The 12,814-nt window shown below is 43.6% G+C and overlaps 1 protein-coding gene across 2 annotated transcripts in view; it reads left to right on the plus strand.

Annotated features, from left to right (window-relative positions):
* Window positions 1–708: 708 nt before the first annotated feature.
* The window catches only part of TNFSF13B (TNF superfamily member 13b), a 29,775-nt gene continuing 17,669 nt past the window's right edge, over window positions 709–12,814 (plus strand). The window contains exons 1-2 of one of the 2 annotated variants that reach the window (XM_084759474.1): window positions 709–1,370; window positions 1,462–1,546. In XM_084759474.1, coding sequence (XP_084615600.1) covers window positions 1,059–1,370; window positions 1,462–1,546 — 397 coding nt within the window. In that variant the 5' untranslated portion in view covers window positions 709–1,058. The remainder of the gene's footprint in view (window positions 1,371–1,461; window positions 1,547–12,814) is intronic. The other variant, XM_084759473.1, reaches the window with a different exon arrangement.

Consider the following 12,814-nt stretch of genomic DNA (forward strand, 5'->3'; position numbering starts at 1 on the left):
ACTCTAAGAGCAAGAATCTCCCATTTGTGCTTTGAGAGGCACAGATAAGAAATGGAAGCACGGTGAATGTCATCAGTTGCTACCTCCTGCCCTTTTAGAAGCCCGGAGGTCATACACGGTCTCCACTCCATGTTACAGAAGAAGAAAAACTGGCCCAGGCAGTGGTATCACCAGCACTCAGAAGGCAAAAAGATGACCTGGTACTGAGGTGGTGGGTCCCCAACCATCCTTCTAGACCAGGAAAGACTGAAATGAATGAAGCAGTGCCTGCATGTCACCAATCCCAGCCATAGATAGAGGACGTCCTGTGTCCACACCTGTGAAACCAGTAATGTGGAGATTGTGCATCAACCCCTAGGCACAGTGTGTGTGTGGGGGGGGACATGAGACTCTAAGGCAAAAGGACCTGACCCACCCCACATTTAAAGAGCACCCCCACCCACCACCCCACCCCTGCGTGGCCTTAAACAGATGTCCAGCATGGAGAAGTTCTGGTGGAGTTCACTCTGCTCCGAGGCACTTTGTTTCGTCTTCCACTAGGGAGCTGTTAAGATCCCTGTCCTGCAGCCAAAGGAGGCAAGTCAGTGTTCTAGCGCTGAGCTTATCTGACTTGCACATTAATTATCTTTTATTACATCAGCCTGCCTTCAGTGTCCCTTTCCCCTTCCTTAGAAGTCACGTGGCCCTACCCAAGCAGACAGCTCTCAAGAGCTTGCCGAAGGGAAAGCACCGTCAATAAATTTGTCTTAAAAGTTGTGTCTGGAGTGAGCCAGTCTGAACCCCGAGCTGCCTCACATCTCCCACAGTGGGACTGTGTTGAGATGGAGTGAGAGATCTTACAAAAACTGAAAGTGAAATCCGGAAGGTAGATTGAGCAATCAATGGAAGGCCAGAGCCAGAGGACCCACTTGAGGGTAGCAAAAGATGTAGGAGAGGCAGTCAGGAGAGTGCCCTGCCTCGCTCTGAGGGCAGCCTCCGGGGACACGGATGACAGGAAATGACCCACCCCTGTGGCCACATACTCCGAAGGCCCAGACCTCCAAAGTGCCCATCGTGGGATGGATGAGTCTGCAGAGACCCAGCCACCGCGCCTTTCCTTTTGCCCTGAGAAAGAAGAAATGAAAGTGGGGTGTATTCCCGTCACTCCGCAGAAGGAGGGTGCCTGGGTTGAGGTCTGCAGGGATGGAAGGCTGCTGGCTGCTACCCTCCTGCTGGCCCTGTTGTCCAGCGGCTTCACAGTGATGTCCCTGTACCAGTTAGCTGCCCTGCAAGCCGACCTGATGAGCCTGCGCATGGAGCTGCAGGGCTACCGGGGTTCAGCAACACCTGCTGCTGTCCCAGAGGCTCCAGAAGCCACTGCAGGAGCCAAAGTAAGTTCACCTTCTGCCTATCCATCCGGGAGCCCCAGGTGAGCTGCTCCCGGGCTGCTGTCCAGTAACGTGGTGGTGTCTCTATTCTTAGCTCCTAGCATTGGCAGCTCCTGGACCCCACAACTCCAGCCTCGGCCACAGGAACAGACGCGCCTTCCAGGGACCAGAGGAAACAGGTACGGCTGGGGCACAGTTAGCCGCTGGGGCTGTGCTGCGCGCACCGCACCTGCAGCCGCCACGTTGGGCAAAGCACTTCGTGTAGCGTTGGAGCAGATACAATAGGCTGCTAGGCGTGCCTTGCCCCAGGTGTGTGGACAGGAGGACAGCTGTGTTGTGCGGGAGATGACAGAGGACTTGGATGGTGTGCTCAGGGAGTCAGCAGTGGAGCTCTTCCTGTCACTGTAGCGGGACAGATGCAGACAACCCGCATCTCAGTCCAGAAGCCTTTCCTAAAGGTGTGCAGGTTTCCTAGGTTCCAGCCGAGGTCGGGTGTGCACAACCCCTGCATTGTGTGGAGTTTACTATTGTTTCTTTAGCACACACACACTCACTCACATGGGGTGGGGGGTAGGTGTGCAACACAAAAAGCTGACAAAGCCTGTCTTTAATGCATCCCTTTCCATATGCAACGTTACTTCCTTGTAATCCCTCTGCAGTGGCCTCTGAGTCTTTGTCCATTCCCTAGCATTTTGCAGAGTGGGGAGTTCTCTGTGCTTCATGGGGGAAAAGCTGCAACGCTGGCCACACTCTTGCTTTTGTCTACTTATATAAAAACATCTACCTGATAGCCTGCATTAAAAATGACTTAAAGGCCACATAAATGGCACAAAGTCTTGAGTTACTAAGTTACATGCCAAGAGTATGAACAATATTACATATATTGTACATATATTGCCAAAAACCTTGCACAAGTTTAAAATTTACTGTATGTAGTGTGAGCTACCTTCTAACCGTTTTTGCTGCAATAATTACAGCACATATACTGGAATGTATACAATAATAGCACATATGCCACAGTGCATGTAATAACAGTACAGATACCACAAGGCATGAAATAATAGTACATAATTACAGAGCATGTAATAACATCTCATACATCACGGTGTATGAAATAATAGCACACAGTCACAGTGCATGGAGTAGCAGCATGTAACTGTGGGACCAGCAGTCACAGGATGTGCACCCTGCTGTACCGTGTTTCTTATTGTAAATTATGTTTCTTATTGTAAATAAGTGTCTCACCAACTTCTTAGTAACTCCTTTAGTCTTATTTACTATTCATTTTTAAATAATAATTTTAAATTATTGCTGTGATAGATAATACATTACTTTTGTGCATATCTTTTTTGAGAAGCTATGGATTAGATAGAATCATAATTTGTTATTTAAGTTCCTTATTGTAAAATCTTTGGGATGACAGGTTTCTATATAATCATCCCTAAATATTCATTTTAATACTTTTGGGCTTCAAATAGTTTCTCAAATTTGTTTGGATGTGAACACATTTACTAATTGTAAATATTTTCCATGTGTTTATTTTATTTTATTTTAGCTTTTCTAATTTTCTAATTTTTATTGATTGGCCGGGCTGGTAATCTATCCTAGATTTTACAGTTTCACTGCATCATGTGATTTCTTCAGACCTGCCTGGAGCTGTTGCTTGTATTAAGGAGATCTTTGTTTCCTCTGGGTTATCACGTTAAAGCACTTTTGATCAAGGGTCCTTCCCTGCTAACTCGCTAATCCCTCTGCCTTTTGTTGTGGTAAATCCTCTCACACTGGGGTTGCCTCCTCCTTTCTCCCTCCCCCTTCAAACCGGCAACTCTTCTCCGTAACTCCTGCGCCACATGGAGTTCTCTGTATGTGACTGACTCTCTGAGCTAGCTTTATCACCGCCTTGTCCTCCTCCATATCTAGCTCACACAGACTGGGTAGTTTTACATTTTAATGGACATCAATGTGTAGTCAGGTTGGGATGCCCCAGTGGTTTTAAGTCATCTATGTTACACTTCCAGGCTTCCAAAAACCTGGCTTTGAAAATAAACCACAGCTTCACCATCCTAAAGAGGACATAGGTTAATTTTATGAGCTTTAAGAGTAAAAGAGAGCAGAGAACTATGGCATAGGTCTTTTTTTTAAGATTTATTTATTTATTTATTTATTTATACCATATTTAGCCTGCATCTGAGCCAGAAGGCCAGAAAAGGGAACCAGATCTCATTATAGATAGTAACTGGCCACCAGGTGGTTGAGGAGAATTGAACTCAGGACCTTTGGAAGGACAGAGAGTGCTCTTAACATCTGAGCCATCTCTCCAGCCCATGGTGTAGGTCCCAAAGCCCAGCACTTGGGAGGTAGAGGCAGGCAGATCTTTGTGAATTCAAGACCCAGCCTGATCTATATGGAGAGTTTCAGGCTAACAAGGGCTACATAGGAAAAAAGAAAAAGAAAAAAGAAAGAAGCAAAGAAAGAGAGGTGGGGGGGAGAGAGAGAGAGAGAGAGAGAGAGGGAGGGAGGGAGGAGAGGGAGAAAGGAAGAAATACTAGGGTTAAATATCTTGTAATGACACATTTTTAAATTTTTCCTATTTTCATATTTTATAGATTTGTGATTTTATGCATCCAAATATTCCAGATTGATGTAATTGTGAGAGGGTAAATTATTAATAACTTATAAAATTTAGAGAAAAAGGTACTGTGTATGTATGGTATACATATTTTGGGTTTTATTTGCATATATTTTCCTAATATTCATAAACCCAAGATGAGAAGGTTTCAGACATGAATCTGAAGGAAATGAAATGTCTCCTGTTTCTTTCCAATTAAAGTGTTGGCTGATGTTTTATATACTACCCTTTTGTTGCCAGTTACCAGATTGATTATCTACAAACCCACAAAAGTTATCTGAAACACAAGGACTTTCTATTGGTATTTAGTACATCTTTTTTACTTGAGAAAATATTATGCATTTCCGTACATTTTTGTTACACATCTAGTTGTTCTGATTTGTTTTCTGTGGACTTAACGGCCACGGGATGTTCCTTTTCCTGTCAGCATCCCCAGCAAACTCACAGCTGGGAGCTGCTTGTATCTGTTTCTGACCTGTGGGTCTCTATATGCTATGTTGTCCTCTGATAACAGTCGAAGGCAAAGGCAGACCTTCAGTCTACTTGCCAAACCTCCGAGTCATCTGGGGACAAAATTTTTTGTTTTAATTTTATTATGTATACAATGTTCTGCCTGCGTGTGTGACTGTCCACAAGATCTCATTATAGATGGTTGTGAGCCACCATGTGGTTGCTGGGAATTGAACTCAGAACCTCTGGAAGAGCAGACGGTGCTCTTAACCACTGAGCCATCTCTCCACCCCCCTGGGGACAAATATTACTTTTACTTAACTTTATAACTTAGTATTTTGGCATAATTTTTAAAAGTTACTTTGAATTTCAAATTATATTTTATTAAGCTTAATGTATTTTATAAGGTCATCTTTATTACAGTATAATAAACATGTGGGGAAATGCGGGGAAATCCAGGATTTAAAAATTGCCAAATAGCTTATCATAGCCAACAATTCACTTTTAATCCTTTAAATGTGTTTGGAAAGATTCCTAATTTAAAAAAAAAAACACTAAAGCAATATAATTGAAAATATTACGTAACCCAGTTTCCTTAAAAATGGCATCACACTGGCTAAATAAGAGCATCTTTAGAGCCCAAGAAGGTGACTTTGTTCAAATAGCTCAATGCCAAACAAAACTATCATGTCCTCCAGCTACTCTGCAGCCAGGAAGGATGACACAGATCCCGGCTTGCTGGGGAAACAGGGTGAGTTCAATCCCAGCCAGACGCAGCATCCTGAACCTTCCTCAAATCAAAGTAAAAAGAGGGCAGCAAAGGCAGCTCAGTGGTACAGCCTTTGCCTGCAGGCACTGTACCCCAGGCCTGCAGCGTTCCCCCACTTGTTAGTCAACAGGGAATGCAGAAGCATGTGTTTTAGATTCTAGAAGGGGGCCTGGAGAGATGGCTCAGAGGTTAAGAGCACTGACTGCTCTTCCAAAGGTCATGAGTTCAATTCCCACATGGTGGCTCACACCCATCTATAATGTGATCTGGTGTCCTCTTCTGGCTTGCAGGCAGGATATTGTATACATAATAAATAAAGAAATCTCTTTAAAAAAATAGATTCTAGAAGGACAAAACTCCTTTTTAACTTTTATTGTGCTGGTTTGTCTGTGGTTAACACTCCTCAGAGCTGCTTCAGCAGTTGTAGTAAAATAGTGGTGGAATCCGAATGGTTCTGGGGCATAAAGGAGAGTGAAAGGACCTCAGGGGCCCAAAGATCATGAGAGCACAAAACCCACAAACCACCACCAGTCAAGATTCACAGCTGCGCTGGAATCGTCTGTACCTTGTCTCCAGATAACGATTAGCCAACTTGGGTCGATCTACTTTGTTTTTACCCATTTCTCATGCAGACTTCTCAGTGTGGAATTGGCGTTGAATCACACCGGGTTGCAAAGATAGTTCAGAGTCTTGGGGAATACCTCTGTCCAGCCCCCCTTCACTCTGTGGCAGCAGGCCACAAGAAGAGACGCAGGCTAGTGCTCACTGAAGGCCTTGACACCAGATGTCACTTGGGCATCCAGGCTCCATGCAGGATGCCGTACTACATCTAACTATCTTAAATGTTAGTGACCTGAGAGTAACACCACAGACATTAACACCTAGCATCATAACATGAGGATTTTCTTGGATAAATAAAAAAATGTCAGTGCTATTATCCAAGGGAAGGAAAGCTGTGATGTCTGCCAAGTTGGAAAGGTCCAGTGTTGGCTTAGCCTTTGCAGCCTGGCTTCACCACAGGCTGCACCATGTCTGCGAAGGAATGCAGTGCAGACTCCACCACTTAGGTGAACTTGAGCCTCCTACCAGGCATGGGCGGCCCCTTCCTAGAACAGCTGGCTGCTGCTACGTGACCTTTGACCCAGTCTTCTCTCAGTCTTTTTTTTTTCCCCTCCTCTCCTCTCCTTCAGTGGTAAGGCTCCCCCACCTCCCCCGGCCGTGTGTGTGTGTGTGTGTGTGTGTGTGTGTGTGTGTGTGTGTGTGTGTGTGTGTGTGTGTGTTGCAAGAGCTGGCATCTGTTCAATTTCCAAAAATGTCTTTAAAATTGAAAACACTAATCTAATAACCAAATTTCTGAACCCTATTCTGGTTGAGGTTGGAGTTTTGGGAAATGAGAGCCAGGAAGCCAAGCCAGTCAGTGCAGCCAAATGCACCAGCGAATCTGTTCTCTGGGGTCACTGATTATGGTGAGGTGCACAGAGAAAGCAAGTGAATGACTCATGACATTTGTTGTAATATGAGAAAATGATCAGTATGTTGTTTAAGAAGATAAGAGAGTTTTCTGACTCTCAGAACTAAGCAGGGAGCTTGGGGATGTATTTCTAGCTCTCCTTGAACAATCAATATTTCTTCATGGTTTTAGCTTCTGCACTTTTCAAATGTGAATATTATTTTCAAAATGATTTCATGTTGTTTATGTTAATAATTCCAGATGGCTGACATGCAGGTTAGTTTTAAGTCAAATTGACATGACCTGACTCACCTGAGAAGAGAACCCTTTGAGGAGTTATCTAAATCAGGTGGCCCATCGGCATATCTATGGGGCAGCCTCTTGCTGTAAAGTTATGTAGAAGGCCCAGACTGCTCTGGGTGGCAGCATCTCCTGGATGGGAGGCGCTGAGCTGTGAGGGAATGAAGAAAGATGGCAGAACCACAGCAAGCAAATGAGGGCGGATGTGCTCTCTGCTCCTGACTGTGTAGTACTGCTTGACTCCCTACCCGATTTCCTCCAAATACGTAACATGGGATGGCAGGCAATTAAGCCCTCTTCTCCTCCTCCACATTGCTGTGTGTCAGGGTGTCTGTCACAGCACCATCAGTGGACCTAGGACAGACAGCGTTCTTTGTCTCTATATTTAGTTGTTGTTTTATAGGTGAACTCCTACTCAAAAGATTTCCTCTGGGCAGGTGCCAAGTTTAGTGGTGGTGTCCTTTAAAGGACATGCCTGTTTCTAAAGAGTTACATGCCTGGCCAATTAGGCAGGTAGCCCTGGTTTGCATGCCATTGTGCAGTCACTCTAAAGTATAAGAGGAGAGAGAGAGAGAGAGAGAGAGAGAGAGAGAGAGAGAGAGAGACAGACAGACAGACAGACAGACAGACAGACAGACAGAAGAGGGGGAGGGGGAAGACACAGGCACAGGCACAGAGAGAAACAGAGAGAGAGAGAGACACAGAGAGTGGCCAACATGGCAGAGTGTGTTCCCTGTATGCTGTCCTTTACCCTGCAATAAACTATTGCATTAGGCAAAAACATTGTTTTTATTTGGAATTAAGAATCAATGCCCATTAATTAAAGTGACAGGTTTCATTATAGTCGTTTCATACAGTATACCATACACTTTGATCCTATACATTACCATCCTTCCTATGTACTGTGTAACCATTTCCGCTGAGATTGGAACATTCTCCTTCAGGAAGCTACCTAAACCGGAAGGCATACATCCAACGTAGCTTCAGGAAGTCCTCGAAACTGACCAGGTTCAATAGGATCCTCCCTGCTAGGCTAAGCAGTAAAAGCTCAAAGTCTTTCTCAGATGGAAGGAAGCTCAGATGCAAAGAAGACTCGGAGAGCAGCCATCTGCCTGGAAGGAGCAGAACCCAGGCAAACTGCCTGAAAGTGTTAGCCCAACTAGCGCACTGCAAAGGACTCGAGCCACCGGCAGGCTGTGCAGTGAGCTCCAGGTTCCCAACTTTGTAGCTGTCATCTGTGCTGAGGTGGGCTTTGGTGATTTAATTGACTTCAAGTCATTTCTGCTTTTGTAAGTAACCCTAATTAAAAAAGAGAAAAACTCATGGATCACCAAATTGGACTTTGGTAGCATGTGTACTTCGGTCTGTTGTGGCTTCTTTATCTGGGGTGAGTAGACGTACGTGTTGCGTCTCCCAGGAAACGTTGTGTCACGCAACACTATGTGGCCTCTTTCCTCTTTCCAAATAATCCCCTTTACTTTTGTGTTATGTGTGGTTTTGTGACTGTGTGTTATAATATCATGTATGTGTGTGGCACATATCATGCCATATATATAAATGTAGGTTTCACATATGTGAGAAATATGCATACTTATATTCTGGATTCTGTTATATTTCACTTAATTTAGTGATCTACAGTCAATCCTTTTTTCTGAAAATAGAATAATTTGGTTTATGCATAAATAAAACTCCATTGTATATACGTACCACATTTTGAAAGGATATATTTATATATTTTGTGTGTGAGTGCTCTATTGACCTGTACGGCTGCCTGCCAGAGGAGGGCAACAAACTGAAGATCAGACCCCATCTCAGATGGCCTCAAGCCACCATGTGGGTGCTGGGAACTGAACTCATAGCTACGAACCACCATGTGGGTGCTGGGAACTGAACCCAGAACCTCTGGAAGCTCAGCCAGTGCTCTTAATCGATGAGCTGCCTCCCAGCCTCCATACCACATTTTTTAATGATCATTTTTTTAGATGGGCATATAGGCTGGGCTTTGGAGCTTAGCTGTTATGAATAGCTGTGAAATATTCATAAATATGCAGGCTTCTCTAGACATTTTGTGAATACAACACATTTTAGATGAGCCCAGGGAAGGCCACCGTGAGCTGGAGGAACTGGGCAAAGTTAGCACAAAGTTGAAAATAAAAATACATATAGTATATAAAATAACAAACCAGCGAACAAACAAGTTCCTTACATTTACTACAAAGGGCCTGAAATTTCAATATAATCTGGTTTTGGTAAACACTACAAATATACGTTAGGTAAGAGACAGAACTATGGTCTGCCTTCACTGTCCATCGGTTGTACGGTCCAGCTTTTTCCGTGTGTGATCACCACGCTTGGCAGTGTGCTGTGAGTCCACTGTGTGATGTCTGTCTCCTAGCAGTAACAACAATAACAGGACTAGTTAGTTACTTGGGAAACCAGTAATTATTTCAAATATAGACTTTTACTTCACAAGCAGGAATAGACTGCTTCTGTAATTGTCCCGACCATGCACAAGAATAGTTCAGTTGGGTTTGAGAATTGTATGGATTTGGGGAAATGTACCCAATATCCCAGGCTATAGGAACTAGAAAGAAACAGGACAGGAAGCAGAAAGCAATTTTTCAGCTGTCTTACGTTTATAGGCCTGGAGACACACCCTCCTTCCTGTAAACATGAAGTTATGTGGGTGCTCATCTGTCTTTTTCAAGTCTGGCTTCCCTCTGTCCTTGAGCTGACTGCCAAAGTAATTGTCAGGACACACTGTGGAAAATTTGTGTTGCAGGAGAAAAGCACTGTGCATGACGTTTTTCCCCATGAACCAGTTATAACCATTTACAATTACATTACTTACTTTGTTTATATTAGACTTAGCTTCGTTGACATTACACAGTCAACCAGGTCCAGCTCGCCGGCCTTTGATTTGGCTACAGACAGCAACAGCACACACTGGTGGCCTAGTTCTTGTTTCCAGTCACGTGTTTCAAAGTTTCTTGATTAAGAAGTACCTGGACAGTATATTGCTAATTATAGCTTTTCAATGGGGAGAGAAGCTTCCCACATGGGCCATGTTGAGCAGTGTTGGGCTGGCCTTCACAGCAAAGCTAAGGGTGGTGGCTGTGTACCTCCTTAAGGAATTTTGTTTTGTAAACTCCTTACTTCACTAAAATGATCTTTTCCTTTTAGATATATTATGCAGCTTCTTATGAGTAAATATTCTAAAATGTGACCATTCTCAGATGAATTACCATGGTTTCATATATCACCGCGTCACGCTTTCCAGAGGGATACTGTGAGGGATGTTGTCTTGTGCCTCAGAAAGGCTATGATGCTACTATCAACTTAGCTGAGAAGGGAACCAGGTTAAACATTTCATATAGTTTCAGCTGTGGGAGAAGAAAACGCACTTGGTAAACTCATTAAGTACTAAACAGTATCAGTAAGTTTCACAGTCATTATCAATATCTGTTCCTGTCACTAGACTGTGTGTGTCTAAAGTGCTGTGGCTGCATAGCCACACTATGGGAAACACTGCAGTTGTCGGAGTTTGGTTTACTGGGTAGCAAATCTTTTGTTGAACAACTATAGATATTGTAAAATAAGATCTGTATTGAATGAGTTATAATAAATAACTGGAAAATTTTAATGATAGATTTCAAATTTCGTTTTTTAAAAAAAAAAGTGCATCCAAAGGCCCAAGGACAGCTCTGAACCAAGCGCCACTGAGGACACAGCTCACCCAGTTGAATGTACTTGAAAGTCTGGTACTGAACAGCCAGTTTGATAACCCGTTTTCTCCTCTGAGGACACTTCTTGAAACAGACTTTCTCTTCAAAATAATTTTTCCCTTATGGGTTAGACATTCTAAAACATTTTTTTCCAATGTGTAGGCTAGAGCCAAGTTTTAGTTGAGCCAGAATTAAATTATAACATTTACCTACCAGTTTGGTGACCGATCTTAGGGTTGTGGCAGTCTCCTGCTGAACTTAGCGAAACAGTCAGAGAGGAGAAATTGCGGTAGGAAGCCCATGCATCTTGCCTTGGTTAGCTTCAGTTTGCAGGAACTGCTCTACTGGTGTTCTAGTGTGTTCCCAGTTATCCAACTGGATCTAGCTACGACCAGCAGTGCTCATGCTACTGACAGTGCTACTGTGTGGTTGTTCTATAAGGGTATAGATGCTAAGATATCACTGGCATTGCTTCACTTGTCAGGGACACACACACACACACACACACACACACACACACACACACACACATGTGCACCCAAACGCATGTGCACACACATGCACAGGCACACACCTGTACAACACAAACAATAATGGAAAGATGAGAATTTGGCAATTTACCTTTGACTTTGTTTAATGTCCTCCCATTTCCAGTGTGGGGCAAAGGAGAGCTGTGCACATTCACTCAGCACCTGTGCTACCTTAATACCCAGCTATACCACTTCTGCCATAAACCCAAAATATGCTCCAGCACACAACAAGGACATTTGTTCAACTAAGTTCAAAGCAGCTTTATTCATAATAGCCAGAATCTGGAAACAACCTACATCATGACCCTCAGCTGAAGAATGGATAAAGAAACTGTGGTACATTTGCACAATGGAATACTATTCAACTATTAAAAACAAAGTGCACGCCCCCCCCCCCCCCACACACGAGTAGAAGGAGGATTAATTGGGAAGAGGAGGGAATTCATAGGAGAGACCAAGAGAGGTTGATGAGCAGTGGGTGTGGTCAAAGTACATACTATGTTGAACAAAAATGGCTTCATGGAAATCATCACTCTGTACAATGAGGGCACACTAAGCTTTACTGTTAGTCATCTGCAGTCATGGGCAGTGTCACTCTGCAGTCCTGGCTGGCCTGGAATTCACCACGCAGACCAGACTGCCCTTGAGTGCACAGAGATCACTCTGCCTCTGCCTCCTGGGTACTTTTTATTATTTTCATTTTTTAATGCATGCTTAGATTTATGATTTGCACTTGCACATTTCCACAGGCATTTCCTGCTTCTCCCGGCTCTCCTTACACATCAGCAGAAAGCCTCTGCATTTGTTTTGGACCATTGTCTTTATTTTACGACTGCTTTCTGCTCCTTGGTGATGCCTGACTTGACCTGATGATTCCAAGGGGTCTCAGGGACTGTGTAGCCTCAAAAAAGTGTACATCATATTTTTAAAGTTGTTTTTCTCCCCTCTTCCATCCGAAGTATTCTGCCAAAAAACACTTGACTTTGGCTCTAGAGTGAAATAGAATCTAAAGTCTGGTCCCATTCCTGGCATCCCTGAGGCTTTGAGAAAGCTGTCTACACTCTCTAAAGCAAGCCTTCCAGTGCCCGATTATGAGAGTTTTTGTCAATGTCAAAGGCCAGAAGGCAGCACAAGCCTTAGGATGGTATTTACTGCTTCTGCCTGTCAGCAGATCCTGGCAAATATTTTCATTTTCAGAAATGGAAAAAAATCATACTTTTTGTAGTAGGTCACTATTTAATGTTAGATTTTTCCCACAAAAAAATCCTTATAAATTTAACCCTTTAAGTATAGGGTGGATATAAAAAACAAAGGACTTGCCTGGGTCTATACCAGGTCCTCAGTGTATAAGTTATGTCTGCAGTTCAGCACTTTTGTGGGATCCCTGAGTGGGTCTCCTGAGTGTGTCTCTGACTCCTGTCCCTTTTCTGTCTCTTTCCCTTTGGTTCATTAACTCTGTCCAACTTCAATGTGATGGTCTCTGTTTCACATAATTATATTTTATTTTGTTACATTTTAAAAGAATGAAACCCAGTCACCAGGGTAAATGTTAACAACTAAACTGTCGTTTATACCTGGAGGGAGAGGAAGTTCA

This window comes from Acomys minous (assembly GCF_964271855.1).
Source record: "Acomys minous genome assembly, chromosome: 15".
In the NCBI taxonomy this organism is placed as follows: Eukaryota; Metazoa; Chordata; class Mammalia; order Rodentia; family Muridae; genus Acomys; species Acomys minous.